This window comes from Citrus clementina, unplaced genomic scaffold, assembly GCF_000493195.1.
Source record: "Citrus clementina cultivar Clemenules unplaced genomic scaffold, Citrus_clementina_v1.0 scaffold_5, whole genome shotgun sequence".
NCBI classification, from domain to species: domain Eukaryota; kingdom Viridiplantae; phylum Streptophyta; class Magnoliopsida; order Sapindales; family Rutaceae; genus Citrus; species Citrus x clementina.
Window position 1 is genome coordinate 30530066 of NW_006262201.1, and position 24292 is coordinate 30554357.

At 34.3% G+C, this 24292-nt stretch overlaps 5 protein-coding genes across 9 annotated transcripts; 2 read left to right on the forward strand and 3 right to left on the reverse strand.

The window, feature by feature from the left end:
* The first annotated feature begins 1293 nt into the window (after window positions 1-1293).
* On the forward strand, window positions 1294-5053 carry LOC18042597 (protein NDL1). 2 transcript variants are annotated; one of them, XM_006432969.2, is made up of 11 exons: window positions 1294-1557; window positions 1659-1758; window positions 2078-2175; window positions 2302-2390; window positions 2731-2791; window positions 2877-2963; window positions 3221-3298; window positions 3371-3427; window positions 3571-3626; window positions 3952-4087; window positions 4539-5053. In XM_006432969.2, the coding sequence occupies exons 1-11, from the start codon at window positions 1498-1500 to the stop codon at window positions 4776-4778; spliced, it is 1062 nt and encodes a 353-aa protein (XP_006433032.1). In that variant the 5' UTR covers window positions 1294-1497; the 3' UTR covers window positions 4779-5053. The 2 variants fall into 2 exon arrangements, with proteins under 2 accessions (XP_006433032.1, XP_024040108.1); XM_024184340.1 differs by lacking the exon at window positions 3221-3298.
* Window positions 5054-7487: 2434 nt separating this feature from the next.
* LOC18042598 (DNA damage-repair/toleration protein DRT102) lies at window positions 7488-8713 on the reverse strand. The gene has a single exon (XM_006432970.2). It carries the CDS (start codon window positions 8624-8626, stop codon window positions 7697-7699), a length of 930 nt encoding a protein of 309 aa, XP_006433033.1. The 5' UTR covers window positions 8627-8713; the 3' UTR covers window positions 7488-7696.
* Window positions 8714-12294: 3581 nt separating this feature from the next.
* On the reverse strand, window positions 12295-13565 carry LOC18042646 (DNA damage-repair/toleration protein DRT102). Its single transcript, XM_006432972.2, has one exon. It carries the CDS (start codon window positions 13456-13458, stop codon window positions 12529-12531), a length of 930 nt encoding a protein of 309 aa, XP_006433035.1. The 5' UTR covers window positions 13459-13565; the 3' UTR covers window positions 12295-12528.
* Window positions 13566-14229: 664 nt separating this feature from the next.
* On the forward strand, window positions 14230-18349 carry LOC18042647. 4 transcript variants are annotated; one of them, XM_024183046.1, is made up of 8 exons: window positions 14230-14507; window positions 14666-14772; window positions 14858-14923; window positions 15091-15173; window positions 15937-15983; window positions 17336-17414; window positions 17520-17635; window positions 17735-18349. In XM_024183046.1, the coding sequence occupies exons 1-7, from the start codon at window positions 14296-14298 to the stop codon at window positions 17598-17600; spliced, it is 675 nt and encodes a 224-aa protein (XP_024038814.1). In that variant the 5' UTR covers window positions 14230-14295; the 3' UTR covers window positions 17601-17635; window positions 17735-18349. The 4 variants fall into 4 exon arrangements, with proteins under 4 accessions (XP_024038814.1, XP_006433038.1, XP_006433039.1 ...); XM_006432975.2 differs by having other exon boundaries at window positions 17520-17757; XM_006432976.2 differs by lacking the exon at window positions 17735-18349 and having other exon boundaries at window positions 17320-17414; window positions 17520-17597.
* A 694-nt stretch (window positions 18350-19043) lies between these two features.
* Window positions 19044-20075, reverse strand: LOC18042648. Its single transcript, XM_024183769.1, has one exon. It carries the CDS (start codon window positions 20073-20075, stop codon window positions 19044-19046), a length of 1032 nt encoding a protein of 343 aa, XP_024039537.1.
* Between the last annotated feature and the right edge of the window lie 4217 nt (window positions 20076-24292).

A 24292-nucleotide genomic window follows, 5' to 3' on the forward strand; every position in this document is an offset into this window, starting at 1 on the left:
TGCATGTACCGAAATAAAAGGCTCCCTCTGCACTCTAATAATTATTAACTTTCAAGGGTAATCTTGTTATCTAAAGTAATTTTGTTATCGCCTTTTGAATTTGTTATTTTCATCTTTATTTCAAATTTCAATAACTATGCAAACTGAATTTATTTATATGAAAAAAAATACTAAATAGTGAAGAGCACGTATTTATAATAAAATCTAAAAATCTATCGATATTAGCTCGAAAATCTACTCTAACTGACAACATTTTGGGAGAAGTCTATTGATATTTCATAATTTTTTTTATTGTTATTATTTTATAAAGAGGGAAAGAGCCCTCTTAAGGACTCAAATTAACTCGAAAATCTACTCTCACTGACAATATTATGAGGTTAATAAAATCACTTTCTTTATCACTTGTCTTCTTATAGACTTGCGGAAAAAATTTTGTTATTAAAAAACAAATATGTTTCATTTGAGCTGCAAGTACTCTGTTATTTCATAATGTTAAGTGAAAGAGAATCGCTCAAGTGCTTGATAAATCTTGCTATTAAATTATTATAAAAATACCAATGGTTATTATAGGTATAATATTGAATGAAATATACTTATCCATATATAAATATGTATATGTGTGTGTATTGGTTGTGTATACTAATTGGTAAAAAAAAATGGTAATTGTACTTAATAATTTTTTATTATAATAAAAAGAATTAAGAATAAAGAAGTAAAATTTTTGGTCTGCGTAAAAGATGTAAGGATATATGTGGATTGTGTTAAAGATAAAATAAATTTCAAAATTTTAAATTTTAAAAGATGCTCATTTCTTATTCTTTAAAGTCTATTCTATCCCGAAATTTAGGGATTTGTCTATCATTATTAAGATGAGGTGATTTTGGTAAAAAAAATAAATTAAATTATAACACTAAAATTAGTTTTAACTAATCAAAACCCTAAGGAGAGAAATGTCAGAACAATTGAGATCTTTTTGTTAATTTACGTAACTTGATGGATGATGTGTTTACTGGAAGCAACTGAGCGCGAACACTGATGATGAGCTGGCGCAATATCTAATGCCAGCCTTTTTGCGGCTTCCAGGTGTCATACAGCTGTGCGATACCTCCGCAATACGCCACCGTTTCTGGTATTCAAATCTTCCGAGTCAACAATGCCCTCGACCGACCGTTTTCTCAGAAAAGCCCTAACGGTCACTTGGCTCAACTAAAAACAAACAATAAGACAAACAGTCAACCCGCTGACCCAAGCCCGAATCCGTCATTTCGTATCAAGCAGCGTATTATGTACACGGACATTCGTGAAATTGGAAAATTCGGAGGGCATTTCGGTAATTTAGCCAAAATGAAGGGGAGCCACAAGAACAGTAACAAGAACAACTGCTGAAACAGAACAAGAACAAGGGAATCTAACTCAGTGATTTGTTTTTGTTATTAGCTCAAGCTCAGCCTCAGCCTTTTAGCTGCATTACTGTGAGAAGTTTTAAAGAACCGAGTCATGGGCGAGTCAAGTGACTCTGTCTCAATAGATATTGACATGGTTCCTTTTGGAGGAAAGGTGACCAAACTACCCATCAAGCCACTGCCCATTTTATTTATTTGTAATTTTCTACATTTATTTAATGTGTTTGATTAATTTTATTTGTGTTGTGCGTGCAGGAATGCGTGGTGAAGACAAGCAGAGGTTCCGTGAGTGTGTTTGTGTGTGGTGATCAAGAGAAGCCCGCTTTAATAACATACCCAGATGTTGCTCTCAACTGTATGTTTTTTTTTTTTTTTCATTTTTTCATTTTTTTCATTTTTTTTTAATTTTCTGGCCCAATGGCTTGTAATATGAATGCTGTTTATTTCTTGATTGAGGGTTGTTTCTGGGTTGTTGTTTGTTTGAGTTTTGGTGGTAATTTGATTGCATTGCTGTATGTTAATGCAAATGTGTTAAGAAAGATTGAATTTATTGGAGACAGTATATGAAATGGTTCATCTTTATTTGATTTAAATAATCGCTTCAGTTTTGGATTTTTGAGTTCCTACTTAAATGTGAAATAATTTTGGTTGTTTTGGCTTTATGGGCTGTACAGATTCATTTTGTTTCCAAGGACTCTTTTTTTGCCCAGATGCAGCTTCATTGCTGCTTCATAACTTCTGCATTTATCATATTGATGCTTCGGGGCATGAGGTCAGTATTAGAATTGGACTTCTTGTCCTCTTTGGGGATAGGTGCGGTTTAACTGTTTATTTTGTGCTTTAGTTTGAGTGATATTAATAAAGTACTGTTTCCCCATTTGTTTAAGAGTTCCTGCAGTTGGGAGCTGATGAGATTTCTTCAGATTTTCCACTGCTTAATGTGGACGACTTGGCAGAGCAAGTTGCTGAGGTGCTCGATTTTTTTGGGTATGTAAATGCTTGTCCTTTTGTACTTGTGATTTTACTAAGTAGTAAGTTCCAATTTTCGTTTTGATTGACTGTTTCATGTCTCTTGGGAAATTTGAATATGAAGTTCTTGTTGTATCAATTTGCATCTTTTGCATGTTCATATTCTAATTTAATCATTGATTTTATTGCCACTTGACTGCAAATGCTGTTGTAGCTTCAGCTCAAAAATCTTACTATTGCTTTCTTGTTGAAACTCCATTTGAAGCTAATTTTCCTGATAATAGTGTGTTCTGAATTGACCCTTGGCTTCTATTTCTGAAGAGCATGACATATTTATTGGCTCATGTACCTGAATCAGGCTGGAAAAAGTACTGTGCTTGGGAGTGACTGCTGGCGCTTATATCCTCACACTTTTTGCAGTAAGTTCATGAGAGTTGGCAGCCCTTTCTGTCATTCTTAAATTTAGGTTCTGCTATCGGATTCATGAGTTTCACCATTTGGCAGATGAAATATCAAGAGCGGATGCTTGGGCTAATCCTTGTTTCCCCTATTTGCAAAGCACCCTCGTGGACAGAATGGCTTTACAACAAGGTACTGTGCAACATAATTTAAATCAGCGGCACTTGTCATGAGAAAACTTGTATGGGGCATAACTTGCGTAATGGTATAAATATAAACACTTGCATTTGTCTGTATTAAAACGGGTGTGAGATGGGAAACTGATAAAGCTAAACTGCAATGTGGGTAGCTAATTAGTATGTGGATGTGTTGTAGTATAATAACCAAAACTGAAATTAGCATGATCATTTATTGAGGAATTTTAAAATATTTTGGAATTCTTCTTTCAGGTGTTAATGAACTTGCTATACTTCTATGGTATGTGTGGAGTGTTGAAAGAATGCCTTCTCCAGCGTTACTTTAGTAAGGTAGTCTAGATTGCCCTATTTCTGGATGTATTTAATCTTGCATATCTCATCATTTTCAAGTTCTTCTGGCAGGAATTTAGGAGTGGCGAACATGGTGCAGAATCAGACATCATTCAAGCTTGCCGAAGGGTAAGAACTCTGATCTCTTTAGATGCAATCATTCAGTCTGTGTGTCTTTAAATGTTTGGGAAGGCTTTCCCTCTATTTATCCTATTGTATGTTAAAACAATACATGAGTACAAATTGAACCGCTTTGCTTCGTGCATATTCAGGTTCTGGATCAAGGGCAAAGTTTGAATGTCTTGCACTTTCTTCAAGCAATTAATGAGTAAGTTCATCTTACTCTTTTCTGTGCCTGTTTTCTAAAGCTTAGCTTCTTCAACTCATGAAGGCTCAAATCTATCATCATAACAAATTTTTTCTTCCTTTCCTCTGAATGGTTTTAAAATGATTGGCATCTGCTATTCTGAAACACGTTACATATTCACATCTTGACATAGCTAATCTGAACTGTTTGAGAATTGGTAGGCTAGACATATGGTTTCGCCTCTTTGAATCTTTCTACATCTGTTCAATGGAATTTTATAAAAGTGGGTGAAGGTTCATATGTTGTGATAATGCTTTCATAAATTGACTACTCAGCTTCTTTACAGGAGGCATGACCTTACAAAAGGCTTGAAGGAACTGCAGTGTAAAACACTTATTTTTGTGGGTGAAAGTAGTCCATTCCATACTGAATCTCTGCATATGAGTGCCACAATGGGTAGCAAAAACTGTGGTCTCGTTGAGGTATAATGTTTTTCACATTGTTGAATGATTCTTATTCATTGGTTATGTAGCGTAACTTTCATTGTAAGTTCAATCCTATGATCTCAACCATCAAATTAGTTATATAGATGGCTTGAGATTTGAATAACTCACAGATAAATGCTGATTATTTTATATAACTCCAAGCTTCTATGAAAGAAATATAGAAAAAGGGAGGAATGCAAACAAGTTGATTTTGATCTTATTTTGCAATAACATGGCAGAGACAGGGAAATAAATGGTGAGATAGAGTATGCCTTTTAAAATAAAGGAGAAGACCTCTACAAGTATACATGCGTATTATGCTAAAATATCTACAAGCAGGACAAATCTAAATTAGCTGACTCAGTGGAGAACTTGTGAATAATAACTCAGAAAAAGTAAAAGATAATTTAGATGATTGTATTAATGAGCTTGTTTATGTCTTTGACAGGTCCAGGCATGTGGCTCGTTGGTAACTGAAGAGTACCCGTTAGCCATGCTGATTCCAATAGAGTTATTTCTAATGGGTTTCGGTTATTGTAAGCAACCAAACTTTCCTTCTTCTTCAAGCAATGGCCCAAACCCAACCAGCCCCTTGAACCACTCTTGCATAGCACCTGAACTTCTCTCCCCTGAAAGTCTGGGAATCAAGCTAAAACCCATCAAAACTCGAGCAGATATCAACATTTGACAGTGGAGCAAGTATTCACCTGTGAAAGTACCTATAATACTACAGCCGCAAGAAGTGAATAATGTTCGAAGGGTTAGCATATTCTTTCATTGTGTTGGCGGATGTATTCTTTCCCCAAGGAGATCGAACCAGCAGAGTTGCTATTTTTGAGTGTAGATAACCTATAGTACATAGTATATCATAGTTGAGAGTAGCTAGGCATATTCTTTAGAAAGGGAGGATTCTTTTTCTGTATTATCTGAAAGTACGAACCGTACACATTATTACCACTTTTGCACTGATGATTTTTTTGCGGCAGCTTAGACTCAGAGACTGACCAAGAGATTGATATTTGGACACACATGTTGCTGCAATATCATTTCGAAGAAGCATTAAGAATTATGCATTACAAAATAATGAAGTGGTAACAGTTTCAGATTCTTGGGATTACATTAAGTGGAATAGAAGATACAAAGTATAGGAACTACTTAATTTGTTCAATCTGATTCTTGAAAGTTGAAATGATACAAAGCAATTAATGAAGATGCGTGAATGCTCTTGGAGCACCAAAGACTCTCTCTGAGCTAACATGCCGTGATCGATGCCAAATTTGCTTGAAGCCGTCCCTCCTCAATTTGTGTATCATCGATGCCAAATTTGCTTGAAGCTGTCTCTCCTCAATTTGTGCATCTTCGAACATTTTTTCAACCTGTCTATCCATAAATTGAATTTCTTTGAACATTTTTTGAACCTCAAATCTCTCCTTAATCCATGGAAGGTCAAGATCACTGGCAGGTGCTTTCATCATTTTGTCTTGCTTCTTGGAGCTTGAACTTTTTCTACTTCTCTTCTTGTAGTCTCGGTAGTAACGATAATGATCACATAACTTCTGTTCAAGCTCTAGCTCTTGAACTTGAGTGTCTTTGAAAATTTGATCAACATGTCTGTCCTTAATTTGAATTTCCTTGTAAATTTGTTGAACCTCCTTAATCTCTCTCTCTTTGTCTTTGTTGTTTAATTGCAATAACGGTAATGGTGGGGCAGGTGACTTACGAACAACGGGCTCGCCATTGTCCAAGAAAGAGTAATCTCGAGAGTACTTGAGATTTGCTATTTTCTGGTTTCTTATTAGGGCTTCGGCTTCAGAATTAATATTGTTAGGCTTCTTCACTCTCACATTCACTTTCCTGCTGCTTCTTGGCTTTCTGGGTATGTGAAGAACATCACTTGTTCTAATGGCTTCCTCAACAGTACCACATAATGAAGGCCGCTTCAACGTTATCTTAATTTTCATCACCATTTTTAGGATCTTTTTAATTCTTCTTCCTCTGTTTCTAATTTTGTTAATATGCATTCTATTAATGAACCATGGTTGTATTTATAGAGCTACGTTAATTTTTTTCCTGACGCTACACGGAAACCTTTCCTATTCTGATCAGTATTTACTTTAGTTTCCTAATTGCATAAGAATTTGCAATATCGCGGTAACAGCAAATAATAAAAGAAAAAAGTTTCCAATAATTAATTAAGCTACAAAAGATAAAAACGAAAATTAAATTCTGTCCAATTAAATAATTTAAATTAATTTATCAAAGACAGCTTAAATTTCACGTGCGTACGTGCACTGGAGGGCCAGTTTGGGATTTGCCAGAATTTATATAAGATTTTGCTTAAAATTCCACACGAAAATAAATTGAAATAGAGCCAAGATCAGGTTCACTTTAGAAATTAAATAGCGATCAAAACCATTGCTTGTCACCGAAGTAACATGCACACAAACACAAAGACATCATGGATTGGATTGCAATTAACTTCTTTGGAGATAATAGGAGTTAGTAGAGAAATAAAAAAAAGTTACTAATAGGTAGATATAAAGAGTATTTAGATGAACATCCACATTAAATTTTAACATTTTCATTATATAATTTCATAAGAATTTCAAAACTAGAAGGGATCCTAACATTTGGAATTTAAGGTTGTGAGGTGGGTAAAATCAACCAATTTTTTTTAGAATTTAAACTCGACTGGCCAGGTCCCTAAGGTCAAGTTACCATTCAACTTGCATATGGTTTAAGTAAAACCGGGTAGAAATATTAGTAGAAATATTTGTTTATTGTAGCCAATTTGGAAACCGAGATGTAACTACAGTTATTCTCCTCAAGTTTGAGTTAAACACTGATATCAGAATGCTATGAATCACACCCTTACGCCAAGATTAGAAATTTCGATTGCCAATTCACAATGCATATAATCACACACATAAATTGGAGCAATTGCCACATCCAAGTATCAACTAAAATGGCAATACATAACAACAATACAGGAAAAGAGATCGTAACAACCTCGGTAAGAGTTTGATAAGATTTTATTACCTGGCATAAAAATCAATTGTTAGGTTACCCCTTTCAAACGCCTTAACATTAAAATGACATAAATGAGTTAAAAAAAAAATTAAAATCAGGCTGCATGCATGTACGAATACACATCAAGGGGATCTTGAAAATCCCGGTGTCACGAGTTCAAAGCATTGCAGAATATATTCTATGAGAAGAAAGCACAGATTCCGGATTATAGTATCTACAAATTAATCACTATAAAGGGCGAACCTATAACTCAGTAACACTTTGTTTAAAGCAATGGGTAATGAGGGTGGCGGACCAACTCCAAACATTTACCAAACTAATATTAACAAACAATCAAAATAATAACAAAGATCACAACACAATCAACTATCTGCGAACAAAGAGCATCACATGATTATTCAAAATACAAGTATGTTCACAATACACAATACGCAATTCAATATACAAGTGTATGTTCACACGCCGCAATACACAATCTCTTGCACAACAAGCAACACAAGCAAACATATCATACATTATTCAAAAGCAACGCCATTATTACCCAACCTTAATCTGAATCTTCCCCACAGAAACTGATCAAGCAGTTTCCTTCTCAACAGCCTTCTTTGCAGTCTCAAGATCCTCATCAAAGAACATATCCCAACGCCCGTCCCACTTGATGAAAAACTCAGTCTCTTCGTAATACTTCACTCTATGCACATCGCCAGCCGGCGTAAACAAGTAATCGCCAACAGTCAAATCGAACCTTTCCCCTTTAGTCAAATTCCACACACTCTTCTTCCCTTCCAGCACCACCAGATCATGCCCAAATGTATGGTGATGCGCAGGCTCCACACTCCCGGCCTTAAACCTCACAATGGCCGACGTTGGACTCTCCCTAACAATCTTCATTGATCCACCCGGAATCATTTCCACAGGATTCAATTCCCTGTTCTTAACTAAGCAACATATGCTACAAGTACTGGTACTAGAATCATTATCTAATTTATCATTTTTACCAATCAGGGGCATTTCGATCATTGACTTGTCGAGAAAACACGACAAGTTCTCTTCCCATGGCTTAAAACCCGACGCGGGGCATGGGGCCTTAAAAGGGGTTTTAAGCCACGTGTCGAGGATTTCGACGGCGGATTCTTTGGAAGTGGACATACCTGAGACGGCGAGGACGTTGCAGTTGTTGATGGAGCGGGCGTTCAGGGCGTCGGCGGGAGTGAGACACGTGGCGGCGAAGACGCCGGGGTTTTTGTTGGCGAAGATTGCGACGCCGACTCCGGTTCCGCAGGCGACGAGGCCACGTGTGGTGGTGTCGGAGGAATCGGAGGAGGAGACGCCGCGGCCGACCTCGGCGCCGATGGAGTAGTAATCGGAGGTGCCGAGATCTTCCACGTCTATGTTGAGTGACCGGAGGTGGGAGACCAGAGCGTCTTTCAATTCGGCGCCGAAGGAGTCGGCGCCTGCGATGATCTTGAGAGGGCTGGGAGCGGCAGCGGCGGCGTTTTCAGCCATGGTTCACTACGAGTTGACTATTCCGAGGGATGAGTTCAGTGGAGAGTCAGTAAGTCTACATTCTGGGCGAATGGTGTGATGTCAATTATCGATTTTCATGCAGAAATGGATAATTTACTCCATGTCCTTGTCGTTTCACCAAATTTAAAATAATCAAAGAAAGGTTTAAATCAATCAAAAAAACTTTTCTTTGTGAAATTCGCTAAAAAATAGTGGCTTTTGTAATGTTATACCGATTATATACTTAAAGTAACTCATTATCATTATCAATATTAATTCAATCAAAATTTCTTTATTTATTCATTTATTAATTTTATATCAAGTTATTAATCAATCAAAATGTGTATATTTGTTAATTTCGTTATAATTATTTTAAAATAAATCACTTATTTTTGTTAGTATTTATATACTCTAAATGTAAGTAAGTTTTTTAATTATCAACAATTACATCATAGCTTGAACAAATATATATATAGTGGGTCAAACTTGTCTTTAACATTGTTTATATTTTAATTAGAGTGATAAACTTGTCTTTAATAGTGGGTCAAACTTGTTCGAGGGACTTATTTGTTAATTTCATAAACAATGAGTACCTACATGTAAATTTTCTTATTACGTAAAAATTATTGTTTTATATATTTTTTTTATCAGAGATAAAAAAATAAGAGTAAATTAATTTTTTTTATAAGATCTTATTAAATTACATTATAATATAACTTACATCAACCATTAATTTATAAGTAGTGACTAAAAATAAAACCAATTAAATTATTTTTTTAGATCACTAATTATATCTTTTGAGTTAGTATAAGTTACATTATAGGGTCCAGCTACTATACCCATGAGGTTTGGTACCCCATTCTTTTGTCTTTTTCAAATCCACCGTTGGATTTAACGTGAGAGTTGAATAATGGTTAGATGTGATTATTGGGTCATTAGCATTAAAAGCCCTTGTTGTTCATGCAAAATAAGAAAAATCAAACGTTTTATAATTCTGACATATAAGTCCACAATATTTTAATTTTTTTTACTCTATTGAACTAGGTTTTCAATTAAATGACTTATTCTTACATTTATTAATATCTATTTAAATTAATAAATTTACTTATTAATTAATATATTAACTAATTTATTACATAATTAAACTATGTAAATTATTTACTAATCATAATTGATGATAAATATAAATATGATTTTTTTAAATTTAATACGGCAACCAATTTTCTTTCACCCATGTGAGCAGGGTTCAAACCCCATATCCTTTTTTTTTTTTCTCAAGCAAGAGATTTTATATGTCAAGTAGATGGAATACACAAAATACGAAAATAAATTTAATTTGATATTCTATGTAGGTAATGTTTTGTTATTTTTTTATAACATAATATTTAATTAACATACTTAATTATTTAATTATGTAGTAAAAATATTTCAATTTACTAATAATAATAAAGTGTTAGTTTATGAATTTATAAAATCATTTTTGTTTGTTTGAGCAATGAGTTTTGTATTTTTGTGCTAAAATAAAAGGAGTAAATTTAATTGTACACTTAAATAAATTTAATTGAGTTTTTGTCCTGAAAATCGTGGCTTCCATAAGCATTAATGCAACTGAAAATTTGTAGGTGTGGGACTAATATGTGAAAATTTAAAAGTGTTTAGATTTTTTGTTTTTAGAATAAATTACAGGACTCTATTATAATTGACCTTAAGAAAAAGACAAAAAAAGGGGTACCAAACCCCTGTTGCAAAGTAGTTTTGCCCTACATTATAATATAACTTAACAACATCTTTTTTATAACACTGTGCTTATTATTGGCCTGACACTTTTCCGTATTAAAATTATTGTTTCAAATAAAGAAATTGAAGTTAATTTCAGAAAACAATTTTTTTCAAAAATTAAAAAACAAATCCACAAATTTCAAGGATAAGCGGCGGAGGATAAGATCAGAAATGGCGGGAACCGTTGGTTTGGGCTTGGGCAAACCCATCAAAACGTTAATCGCCGTTCGATCCTGGGGAGTATCGATGACATCAAACGCTGCTCAGGCACGGTGAACGGACGGCAACAAGAACACCAACAACAAAACTGCAACTCCCCAGTTTCTGGAATTTGCAGTCAGTGGGGTCACTGAGCTTCTAAGGCTATTCTCATCCTTCGATAAAGGCAGGTAATTTACTTATGAAGCTATCATCTCTGTTCTGTTTGGTTGCCAAGAAAATGCCGGAATACCCACCGGAAAGATAAGGGAAAATATTGCATAATTGATAAAATTCATCAGTTTAGTTTGCATATTTAATATTTTATGTTTCGTTAGGTGTTTGCAGGTTGGATAGAGTGAGTTATAAACAAAAAGATGAGATTTTGGTTAAATAATTAAGCTACAAAAGATAAAAACAAAAATTAAATTCTGCCCAATTAAATAATTTAAATAAATTTATCAAAGACAACTTAAATTGCACGTGCGTACGTGCACTGGAGGGCCAGTTTGGGATTTGTCAGAATTTATAATAGATTTTACTTAAAATTCCGCACGAAAATCAATTGAAATAGAGCCAAGATCAGGTTCACTTTAGAAATTAAATAGCGATCAAAACCATTGCTTGCCCCCAAAGTAACATGCACACCAACACAAAGACATCATGGATTGGATTACAATTAACTTCATTGGAGATAATAGGAATTAGTAGAGAAATAAAAATGTTACTAATAGGGAGATACAAAGTGTATTTAGATGAACATCCACATTAAATTTTAATATTTTCATTACATAATTTCATAAGAATTTTGAAACTAGAAGGGATCCTAACATTTAGAATTTAATGTTAAGAGGTGGGTAAAATCAACCAATTTTTTTAATCCAGGAGAATTTAAACTCGACTGGCCAGCCAAATAATGTTGCTTGAAATCCACTTGGCCAGGTCCCTAATGTCAAGTTACCATTCAACTTGCATATGGTTTAAGTAAAACTGGGAAGAAATATTAGTAGAAATTTATGGCTAAACATGATATGTAGGGTAGAAACTAGTGTTTTTCTTAGAGCCAATTTGGAAACAGAGATGCTACTACAGTTATTCTCCTTGAGTTTGAGTTAAACACTGATATCAAAATGCATATGAATTACACACTTGCGCCAAGATTAGAAATTTCGATTGCCAATTCACAATGCATATTCACACACATAATTGGAGCAATTGCCACATAAGTATCAACTAAAATGGCAATACATAATAAAAATACAGGAAAAGAGATCATTACAAATTCGGCAAGAGTTCGATAATATTATATTACTTGGCCAAAAAACACTCATTAGGTTTACAGCTTTCAAATGCCTTAAAATTAAAATGACATAAATGAGTTTTTAAATTTAAAAAAAAAAAAAAAAAAAAAAAAAAGATCAGGCTGCATGCACATAGGAGTTCACATTAAGGAGATCTTGAAAATCCCAATGTCACAAGTTCAAAGTATTGCAGAATATATTTCACGAGAAGAAAGCAGAGACTCCAGATTATAGTATCTACAATTTAAACACTATAAAGGGAGCACCTATAACTCGGTTACAATTTGTTCAAAGCAATGGGAAATGAGGGTGGCAGACAAACACTAAACATGTATCAAACTAACACGAACAAACAATCAAAATAATAATAACGATCGCAACACAATCAACAATCTGAGAACAAAGAGCATCAAGATTATCCAAAATACAAGTATATTCACACTACGCGATACACAATTCAATATACAAGTTTGTTCATACTACACAATACACAATTCAATATACGAGTATGTTCATACTTCACAATACACAATCTCTTGCACAACAAGCAAACAACTCATACATTATTCAAAAGCAAACCCATTATTACCCAAACTTAATCTGAATCTTCCCCATAGAAGCTGATCAAGCAGTTTCCTTCTCAACCGCCTTCTTTGCAGCCTCAAGATCCTCATCAAAGAACATATCCCAACGCCCATCCCACTTGATGAAAAACTCAGTCTCTTCGTAATACTTCACTCTATGCACATCACCAGCCGGTGTAAACAAGTAATCCCCAACAGTCAAATCAAACCTTTCCCCTTTAGTCAGATTCCACACACTCTTCTTCCCTTGGAGCACCACCAGATCATGCCCAAATGTATGGTGATGCGCGGGCTCCACACTCCCGGCCTTAAACCTCACAATGGCCGATGTCGGACTCTCCCTAATAATCTTCATTGACCCACCGGGAATCATTTCCACAGGATTCAATTCCCTGTTCTTAACTAAACAACATATGCTACAAGTACTGCTACTAGAATCACTATCTAATTTATCATTTTTACCAATAAGGGGCATTTCGGTCATCGATTTGTCGAAAAAACACGATATGTTCTCTTCCCATGGCTTAAAACCCGACGCGGGGCATGGGGCTTTAAAAGGGGTTTTAAGCCACGTGTCCAGGATTTCGACGGCGGATTCTTTGGAAGTGGACATACCTGAGACGGCGAGGACGTTGCAGTTGTTGATGGAGCGGGTGTTGAGGGCGTCGGCGGGAGTGAGACATGTGGTGGCGAAGACGCCGGGGTTTTTGTTGGCGAAGATTGCGACGCCGACTCCAGTTCCGCAGGCGACGAGGCCGCGTGTGGTGGTGTCGGACGAATCGGAGGAGGAGACGCGGCGGCCGACCTCGGCGCCGATGGAGTAGTAATCGGAGGTGCCGAGATCTTCCACGTCTATGTTGAGTGACCGAAGGTGGGAGACCAAAGCGTCTTTCAATTCAGCACCAAAGGAGTCGGCGCCGGCGATGATCTTGAGAGGGTGAGGAGCAGCGGCGGCAGCGTTTTCAGCCATGGTTGACTATGAGTTGACTATTCTGAGGGATAAGCTCAGTGGAGAGTCAGTTACTGAGTCTACTTTTTTGGGTGAATGGTGGGATATCAATTATCGATTTTTATGCGGAAATGGATACTTTACACTAGGTCCTTGTCTTTTAAGAAAATTTAAAATTATCAAACAAAATTTTTAAATCAATTAAAAAAAATTTCTTTTTGAAATTCGCTAAATATAATGGCTTTTGTGAATGTTCAGCCTATACTTAGGTAATGTTATATACATACAATAACTAATTTTTATCATTGTCAATATTAATTTAATCAAATGTTCTTTTATTTATTCATTTGTTAATTTTATATCAAATCATTAATCAATCAAAATGTTTACATTTATTAATTTAGTTATAATTATTTCAAAATAAATTACTTACTTTTATAATTATTTACATATTCTAAATGTAAGTAAGTTTTTTAATTATCAATAATTAAATCATAGCTTGAATAAATATATATATTTTTTCTTTTTCTCACCAGAGCGATAAACTAGTCTTTTAATAGTGGGTCAAACTTGTTCAAGGGACTTATTTGTTAAGTTTGTAAACAAAGAGTACCTGCATGTAAATTGTCCAATTAAGTAAAAATTATTGTTTTATATAATTTTTTTTATTAGAGGAAAAAAATGAGAGAAAATGAGAGTAAATTAACATTGTGCTTATTATTGGCCGGATACATTTCCGTATTAAAATTATTGTTTCAAATAAAGAAATTAATCTCGGAAAACAATTTTTTAAAAAAATTAAAAAAAAATATATCCCACACAAATGTCAAGGATAAGCGGCGGAGGATAAGATCAGAAATGGCGGGAATCCATTGGTTTGGGCAAACCCATCAAAGCGTTAATCGCCGTTCGATCTTGGGGAGTATCCATGGCGTCAAATGCTGCTCAGGCACGGTGAACGACGGCAACAAGAACACCAACAACAAAACTGCAACTCCCCAGATTCTGAAATTTGCAGTCAGTGGGGTCACTGAGCTTCTAAGGCTATTCTCATCCTTCGATAAAGGCAGGTAAATTACTTATGAAGCTATCATCTCCGTTCTGTTTGGTTGCCAAGAAAATGCTGGAATACCCACTAGAAAGATAAGGGAAAATATTGCATAATTGATAAAATTCATCAGTCTAGTTTGCATATTTAATATTTTTTGTTTCTGTTAGGTGTTTGCAGGTTGGATAAAGTGAGTTATAAACAAAAATATGAGATTTTGGTTTCGGGTATTGATGATATAGTAACCATCCTGAGGTCTGATTATGAGAATGCTTATTTTGTCACAGGTAGCTACTATTTGCAATGTTTGATTATCATAGTATTTTGCTAATATTTGTAGCTAATAAAATTTTGTTTATTTCCAATGGAAAGGGATTTTCACTTCTGAAATTTATGCTGAAGATTGTATCTTTGAAGATCCTACTATTAGATTTCGAGGTGAGAAAAATTTACTATGTCCTTGACATAAGAACTGTAGAATTAGCTTTAATTTGTTCTGTTATGTTTACGTTTTATGTCGTATCTTTGTCATTTAGTTCAAAGATTGTGTTATCCAACATAATGTGCCTAAATTCAACTAATTTTTATGGTCTTTGGTTATCCAGGTACAGAGTTGTATTCTCGTAACTTGAGACTGCTTGTTCCTTTCTTTGAATATCCATCAATTGGATTACAAAATATCGAGAAGGTAAGGTACTTTCTACGAATTGATATTGTCTTTCAGTTAATAAATATTAGTTGGATATGCACATAAATTCTGTTGAATGATTGTCCAAAATGATATGCTAAAATGCAATTGGCTTCATTTTTGCTGGTGCATGACAATTTGTTTTGGATTAACCATGATTGGTCAAGTTATGAGGTCATCACCTTTGCTAATGTCCTACTGAAAACATGGCAGTGGAAACCAGTAGAAAATGCTAGAATTGATGAGACAGATTTGGTTTTGTCATTGTTTCTGAGCAACTTTTGGGTGGAAAATTTAATCAAATTTTCGGTAATATTTCAACAATATAGAGTATCATTACAAGGTTTCTTTGGGAAGAAGGGAGAATTGGGCCAGAGAAACTTAGCTGTAATTCAGAACTTTTAACTTGTATGTATGCAGGTAATGCTGGCCTGGGCTTTCCAGCTGACTTTTTGCTCATGCTGTTGAAAATGACTAGACTTGACAATTTAGTAGTTACAATTCAATGAAATGCAATAACTTTAAGATAAAGGGGCTAGGATTGTGAACGGCATTAAAAATAAAGTTTTATGGCATGTTGAGCACCCTGCCAGATATCATAGGCAATATTCCTTTGTAAATGATTATTATATAGGTTTCTTTTGGATCATTTTGGAACTATAGTTGTTTGAAACCTGTATTTTCATGTACATGGTGTGGTATTTAATCATTGATCACATTACTCCCTATTTTGAGTACAAAATATTTATGACTTCATATACAGGGTTTCAACTCAGAGAGAAATTTTGTGCTGGCTACATGGAAACTAAGGTACTTCTACTGAGTATACTGTCTTTTTTTCCTTGCACTTGGCAAAATCGTACACATCTGAAATTTTATATTTGTCCACTGCTTGAAGTGATGATTAAAATTTTTTTCAGTCTTTCTTTTGCTTCTTATGGTGCAAAATCCAGCGGCCATTTGAAAGGTTGATCAGCATACATTTGACTCGTGGCAGGACATGAGGCTTCATAAGAAACTTGTGTAACTTTGAATGGTGGATAGCCACTGAATACTCACAACACTCAGTTTTGTATTTTATGTGTTTTTTGCGTAGGGATAAACCCACTGGATTTTTTTTAAAAAAAAGGTGCAAAAGAAATATAACTTTATCAATCATAAAGTGGTGGTGATCATGCTTCAGAACTGTCTCCTTAAACATCTTAGCCAGTAAAACCCAGTGGTGTATTTAGCATCTGTCCACCATTCAAAATGCCAATGAATTTTCCTGTAAAGCCTTATGTATGCCATCTGTAAAATGATGGATATCAAACTTACAAATGGACAGTGTTTTTGGATTATAAATATAGGCATTGGCTTTGTAAACTGATTCATGCCAAATAACTTTTATAAAAGCTTGAGCAGTAAAATAAAAGGAGCCCCTTCCCTTTCTCTATATTTTCTTTGCAGTACCTTCTCATTTACTTGCTGTTTATATCCTTAAGTTATTATTTATAACATGCTATATAAGAGCCAGTAATGTGCACCGATTGAGTTGTCAAGAGAAAAAAAATATATCATTCAACACTCAATTCTTCAATTTAGGTAAACCTAAAGTTCAAATGCCACAAGGATTATCTGTTAATACATATGGTTATTTTAAGTTGACTGTTCTATAGGAGATCAATTTTTATTCAATATAATGTGTCTAATTAGATATTATGGAGATGGAGCTACTTGATATGGTTTTGGTTGTGTGAGAACATTGCAGTCAATATCAATTAGTATTTAAGTGCTTCACTGTTTTGAGGTGAATTAGGCCTCTATTTAAAATTGGAAGAATCTCCATTAATTAAATTAAAGCTCTTAAATTTGGCTCGGTGATGCAGGAATATGTAAATCTAAGTCACTAATTATATAAAGGCTAAGAAGCCATTTTTAGATGCACGCCTTCCTGCTGAAAAAGCTCGCATCCAGGCCAGAGTTTGTCTTTCTTGTGTCTTTAAATGGTTGGAAGGAGAGAAGGGCGAGGAGGCTACATTATTCTACTCCCTTAGGGGGCTACATTTTTCTACTGCCTTATCTCCTACGAAGGAAAAACATATATTTATTGACGAGTATGGGATGTTTCTGATACTGCCTCTTCAATTTGTTAACCAATTGCTAGTTTCTCTGATTTGCAGAACCTACCTAAAACTTCCATGGAAGCCTCTCATCTCTATTGATGGAAGCACTGTGTATGAACTAAATGATGAGTTTAAAGTAAGGAAGAATCAATGCTTCTCCACTCTTTTGTATGTTTAAACTAAAGTATTGCATATCACAAGTGCTGCTACTTACAGTTGCTTGTCTCTATGAATTTAACAGATTACACGGCATGCTGAGAGTTGGAATGTTTCTGCACTTGAAGCAGTTGGCCAGATATTTACCCCTGGTGATCAAAACTAGCAAGTCTCCTAAAATACGATGCCGCCCAAATTCATGTATGGCTAATATCGTTCCCATTGTTAATTAGGACTGCCAGGATAAAACTGATATGGTAAAATATGTAAATCTTCATACTCATTGCTTTTAATCTACAGGTCAGAGGACCACCTAACCATCATTCTGTATGCAGAAAACTAACCTAATACATTCCAACTGTAAGCCAACAGGATGCTCATTTACTGGAATAAAATGCTCCCTGGGGAATTAGATTCTTGTAAAAGAGATATCTGTCATGAGCTTGCTGTGTTCATTGCTTAGAAGTATGATCATCCTTTTTGGACAGAGTCATGAACCGGCTAACTTTATGGCCAACTAAGCATTTCATAGCTACTTTTAGGTTTAATGACTTCCCGCATCAAACTTAAAAGATTTCTCTAAAGATTGCTTTAGGTGATCAATTTTGAAATACATAGTGATGGCTTACTCTTTACATTAAAATAGTGGAACCCCAGATCAAATAATACTTAAAACTGCTAAACCCATACTATGTTCTTATTAAAGCGCAGATGCCTCTCAGTGTAATGATGATATGGGATTACGGGGCACATTGCCATTAAATAGAAATAAGAATGTTTTTGCTTTGTAAAGTGGCAATGAGAGCTCCTCGTGTTATGGCGCAGAAAGTCTACAACTTTTGCTAGAAAAGCAAAGTAATATTTTGGTCTAGTTTTTTTTCAATACTTGTTTATATCATTTGATTGTTTATTTGAGAAATGAGAATCCGATGTGCTGGTAGTGGCAGTATTTGTTGAGCATGCGCGCAATTGATTGTGTAGTTTATTGCTTTTAAATTGTGTGGCATTGTGGGCCCAATCAATAGGCGTTTGAACTTTTCTTGGCTTCTTAACATTTCCTTCTCAGGGGTTTTTTGTGTGGAAAAATTTTTGATGAACTTCTAGACTTTGTACCTATTTTTCGTGTAAGATGCTGAATTGTTTGACAAGTAAACGGACAAATGGGTTGTTTTAAATAGACTGGATTGAATTTTGAACTGTCCTTACAAAATCTAGACCGTCTAGATTTGTTCTTCTTGTTTCATGACTTTTGATTATAAAATTATTTAGCTCATAATTTTAATATTCATTTTAAATCTCAAATTTCAAAGGGTCTAACGCTTCAGTTCTAAGTGCCCCATAACACACTTAATTTCTTCAACAACTCCTCAATTTGAATTTGGGAGAGACTGCACTTTTACCTTCCTTCAATAATTTTATCCATTGCCCAAATGCATATTTACAAGCATCAATCTCTGGAAATTTAATAAAAATACATCATAATCACAAAATTTAAAGAATCGTCTTGGAGATCAGACAATATATTATATATCACCCAAAAAAAAAATTGATCAGGAATCACAAAAAGAAAGCACATTTTTCATCCAAAATGAACTTCTAGTAATTGATTTCAATCCTTCCTCCATGCATACAACAACAAAGAGAACCCCCCATTGCTCCCACAAGACCTAGTAGATGAAGAACATGAGCTTCTCCCACCATCACTGCTCTCCTCCGCCCACTGCAACACACTAGAGCACGACGGCGACGGTGACAGTGAAGTGGACGGTGCCGATGCTGACCCCAAGGAGGACAAGTTCTTCTTCATCAGCCTCTTTTCAGGACCAACCATCTCAGGCCAAACCCCACCTTCACCAAATTGAAAAATAAACACTCCATGCCCATTACCAGTACCAGCAGCAGCAGCAGAGCCATTGTTGTTGATCCAGTTGAAAACGTCCCAGAAGAATTCTACTTCAATGCCATCAACATAGATTCTTTCATGGCCTCTGAACTTCCATGCAAGCCGTTTGATAACAAGGCTTGTTTCACCATCAACTTTAACTTTGAGCACACCGCCATCACTACACTCAATGCCAATTTCATGCTTGGATCCCAAGAAATGTGCCCTAGACATGTAACTCTTGCGTCCAAACACATGCTCTCTCCTTGACAACAGAGCATGCTCTGCTACTTGGCGACTCATGATCAATCCGGACCGTTTTACAAACTCTTCTTGAAGATCGCCTAGGAAGAACTCTAGCCTTGCATTGCAAGAAATGGCAATGTAAAAGCCAGAGTCAGGCTCAGCTGAGTTTTGGGTGAATTGAGCCCTAGTGAAGTCCCAATGGAGCTTGATTCTTTGGTAATGTTGTTGGGTTAAGTAGATGGATTTGGAGCCGGAGCCAGGCCGGCTCCGAAAGAATGATGAGAAGGTTGAAGGGTGGAGGGAGATGGTGAGGGAGAAAGAGTCAGCTGCATAGATGGTTAAAGAATGAGAGAAGAGATTTTTAGACCAAGTGAGTGTGAGGTAAGTTGGGGACTTGCATATTTGAGTTTGGTAAATGCATGTAATGAGATTTTGAGGCACCTGATGATGATGATGATGAGAGCTGCCGCTTGATGAAACTGTGCTGGGATGGCTAAAGCATGCCGGAATCATAGTGTTCAAATCTCAATCTTCAATCTATTGTGTGTGTGGGCGTGTGGGTGCATTCAAAAGCATTTAGTAGGAGAATTTGCATGCGGGTTTGCTTACAGGGTTTGTGTGTGTTGATGAGATGGAAAATGAATGAGGATTTTGGAGGCATTTGACGTTGGTTTTTGTATTGATTGTTTTGATGGGTAGTTTTTTCAATTTTCTTTTAAAGAGATGATTTTCTAATATAATCTGTAGGGGAAGAGGCAATGAGGTGGGTGCTTTGAATCTTGAATGATGAGGACACAAGGGGTTGATTCATCATCACAATCATCAGCAGCAGTTGCAGTCTGCTCTTTTGGCACAAAGCCTTAAAGTTCAATATTCATGTTTTCTCCCCTTGATTTGCGCCTCTGACATGGCTTTTTTCAATGAAAAAAAATAATATGCACTAAGCTTAGCTAGCTGTGTTGCACTTAGGATGAGACTGCTTGTGTGTGTGAGTCACAAGTTTAGAGCCATGACTCTCTCATCTTCCATTTTATATTACTTTAAAAAGGAGCTAACCCCCTTTTTTTCAATAATCACTTTGCCATCTCATCAAAAGGGATTGGAGAAATGGGAGATGGGGCCTTGGAAAAAGAAGAGAGACTCAACCACTTTATTTTGTAGGGTTCTTTTTATTTTTCTATTTCTTTTTTTTGCTTCACTTGGGCCATCAATTAGGTTTTAGATTTATGAACTTTTTGAGTAGTTTTCATTTCTAGTTGGATTAGCATTGGATGTGACTCTCAAAGGACTATCCAAATAATCATTTAGATAACAATCAACCTCATACTTTTGTTTAATAGTTCTTGATACGAGTGGGGTTCGAATTATAAACGTATTGTCTCATCATTCACATTAATCTTCATTCATACTTCTGTTCAATAATAATCTTTAATATGAACGGGATTCAAATTCTAGATTTATTGTATCGTCATTGAAAAAAAAATATATATATTTGTAATTAACTAGCACCCACATTAGCTTTCTTTTGTTTGTTTATATAGGTAACAAGTGCAACGAAGTCTTCATTCAAATTAAATTAAAATTGAATTTCCTCTTTTAGTCTTTTGGTCCTTTATTTATTATTTTCTGAAGTCCGAAGTCACAAGTAAATATTGAAATTAACTGCAGCATTGCCCGCCAGATACTTTTGGACTTTTTTAATGAATTAATTTTATTTCCAACTTGTCTAACAAGTAACAATCCTTTGGCTAGACTCTGCACGATTTTGCTTACGACATGCCAATTTGGCTCAAAGCATATGAATGATTCGTCGGTTATTTTTAATTCAAATAAAGTTGGACCTACACAAGTATGGATCATTTTCAGGCTTAGAATACTGTTCATGCCGTGTGCCTTCAGCAAATTCTGAACTCTGAACAGTCAAACTTGCCTACGAGACAATATATGAATGCAACGCATGCTCAAAGCTAAAGAATTTATTTCTTATTTCCAATTAGTTTTCTCTTTTTCATTGAAGTTCTTTATGACTTTAAAGACTCTTTCTGATTTTCAAGGCTCAAAACTCTTGTTGAGAACCAAACAATTAAAAACTTTTTCTTTTTCTTTTTTTCTGGGTTGGAAGTTTTGCTTGTAATAGTCCTATTAATTATGGATTTATTTGAAGAAAATGTATTCGTAAAAGTTATATTAGGTAGTCAATTTAGAATTGTAAGGACTGATAAATAAGTTATTTATGCTGTGTGGATAAAATAAGTTGTTAAATTAAAAAGTTACCTGATTTTTGATAAATTGTGGTGTTGTGATTGTTGTGGGTTTCATAATATTGTACACGCTTTTGAAAAATTTTACTACGAAAATATTGTTTTATTATATAACATCTAAATATACACACAAGTTTAAATTGTCTCCTATTTGTATAATAGGGTTTTAAAAAAATAAGACATAATTTTTTTTTTTACTAAAATATCAAGATTATATTTATCAAGATCAGTTTCTCTCATTTGACTTGTTTTGATATGCATGTCATCGTGATGAATTAGTCGCTCTTCAAATAATTTCAAATGTTGTGGGTTGGTGGTTAGACGGACAGATCTCACTAAATTGATGCCCAAAATTAAATTATTTGAACATGTGCTTTACTAGAAAAATGCAAATATGTACACTCACAAACAACCTATTTAACTAAACAATTCATTTGTATATAAATATGCATAGCATATACTAAAGAAATAAGATGAAAATCTAAGCATTGGTGAAACCTGCCGTTACTTGTTTGTTTAATCAAACAAGTGGTATAGGCAGCTAACGATGAATTCACGAGTGTTCATCACTTTAGGAATTATGAGTGTATGAAATTTTTATGTTCTATTCATATATAGATGTAATATTTATTTATTTATTCATTCTTTTGGGTTTAAATCTTACATACATTTCCATGAAATTCTTAAGCTACTTGGTATACAGCGATATTAATGTTCATTTGATTTTTGAAGGTCGTTTGAATATTTTTTATAAGATGATTCATCGAATTTTCAAGTCTTTTTAACTTCTGACAAACCTATTTTCCTATTTAGTTTCAATCAAATAACTAAATAGTTTTATTAAGTTGTCAATCTTAAATTTAGAATAATTATCGGATATTTTAAGCAATTGTACTTAGATCTAAGGTTTATAGGGCTTTCATGCCACCAAAATAGAAAGAAGTGAAAAAAGAATTGCTTGAAATAGAAGTTTTTCATCTTTTTCGGTATTTCCTATTTAGTGGGATTAGATAAAATCATTTTTAGTTATATGTCAATTTTTATTTCTTTTTCTAATTTTCTCAATTTTTATTTCTTTTTCTAATTTTCTCTTTGATGGAAAATTATTTTTTACCCTTAATGAATTACTAACAAACGACATTCAACTAACGATAAGTTAACGAAATGATGTTTTGGGTTATTTTTTAAAAAGTAAGGATGAAATTGGTTATTACACGAAACCCTAGGGATGTGAAGGGCTTTTTCCTGATGAAATATGATGAGGAAAATAATTTTTAAATATTTAAGGAACAGTCTTCTTGTTGTAGATATATAGAAAATGTGTCACTAGTTTGAATTGTACATTCATTGACAGGTTATTATGTTCCATTCAAGATACTTAGTGAAAAAAGAATAAAAGGTTTGGTGGATTCCCAATGAATTAGTTTTAACTTTTCAGTTCCCATTTTCCTTAGTGTTTGTTACGTAACCAAGATATTAGAGTCTAAAAAAGGTAGTAGGGTAGAGTTTTCTTTTATCTTATACAATAATATCTAATTCATAAAATTTTGATGAAATTAGGTATTTGAAGGACACGTCTTCTAGCTATGTATTCTTAGTACGATATGTCGTATTGGCATTAGATGGTAAACGAAATGTCCGGCAGAGTATGCGCGAGTATATCCTCTGTAGGACTTGTCATCCATTATTTTTATAGAGATGACATGTCGTTGATTAATATTATTATTGAAAGTCATGTCGTCTTTAAATTTTTGACATAAACAGCATGTCATTAATTATTTTTGTTGAATATGTAAAACCAACTTGAGATAATTAGTTATTTTAATTTTATGACAATTTTAAATTTATACTTATTTGGGTTTAGATCTGGATTAGAAAGGGATTGTTAATTTATTATCTCTTAATATTTTGATATCTAATTTTCAATAAAAATCCTCTTTTTTTTTCCTACTAGATTGTTTATTTCTATGTGGGCAAGAATTCAGACAAATATCCTTTTAAGGACTTAACAACCTAGAATAAAACTCTGAAGATAAGTTATCATATTTATTTTTAAGTAATCCTACACTTGCTATCGTACCTGATGTGTCATTAATAGAATTTCATCATTTAGATATTATATATAAATCTTGAGGAGAGAAGAATTGCCTGACCTTGGCAGTTTTAATTTTTTGCTAATTTTTATTAACTGATTACTTTACTTTTTAAGTTTATGATTATATACAAAAATATAGAATAACATATAGTCTTTAAATTTCCTTTATTTTGAGTCAGTTATTTCATTTTTTTTTATAATTTGAGTTTACTTATATTTGGATCCGAATAGGGCTATAATCTAAAAAGAAATGTTGATATTTTCAATAAATTCTTTTTTTTTTAAATTTTATTTCTCTACAAAAATCCAGACAATCAGGTTGTGCTCTTAATCAAGTGATAAACTAATCCAGCGGAACAAATTATATGATCAAA

Excerpts from the sequence above, each read along its gene's own strand:
- LOC18042597 (XM_006432969.2), top strand. The coding sequence starts at position 1,498 with ATGGGCGAGTCAAGTGACTCTGTCTCAATAGATATTGACATGGTTCCT. Across the intron at positions 2,391-2,730 it reads GAGGTGCTCGATTTTTTTGG|GCTGGAAAAAGTACTGTGCT; the intron begins GTATGTAAATGC and ends TACCTGAATCAG. Across the intron at positions 3,627-3,951 it reads TTTCTTCAAGCAATTAATGA|GAGGCATGACCTTACAAAAG; the intron begins GTAAGTTCATCT and ends GCTTCTTTACAG.
- LOC18042647 (XM_024183046.1), top strand. The coding sequence starts at position 14,296 with ATGGCGGGAATCCATTGGTTTGGGCAAACCCATCAAAGCGTTAATCGC. Across the intron at positions 14,924-15,090 it reads TCCTACTATTAGATTTCGAG|GTACAGAGTTGTATTCTCGT; the intron begins GTGAGAAAAATT and ends TTGGTTATCCAG. Across the intron at positions 17,415-17,519 it reads AACTAAATGATGAGTTTAAA|ATTACACGGCATGCTGAGAG; the intron begins GTAAGGAAGAAT and ends TGAATTTAACAG.
- LOC18042648 (XM_024183769.1), bottom strand. The coding sequence starts at position 20,075 with ATGATTCCGGCATGCTTTAGCCATCCCAGCACAGTTTCATCAAGCGGC.
- LOC18042646 (XM_006432972.2), bottom strand. The coding sequence starts at position 13,458 with ATGGCTGAAAACGCTGCCGCCGCTGCTCCTCACCCTCTCAAGATCATC.
- LOC18042598 (XM_006432970.2), bottom strand. The coding sequence starts at position 8,626 with ATGGCTGAAAACGCCGCCGCTGCCGCTCCCAGCCCTCTCAAGATCATC.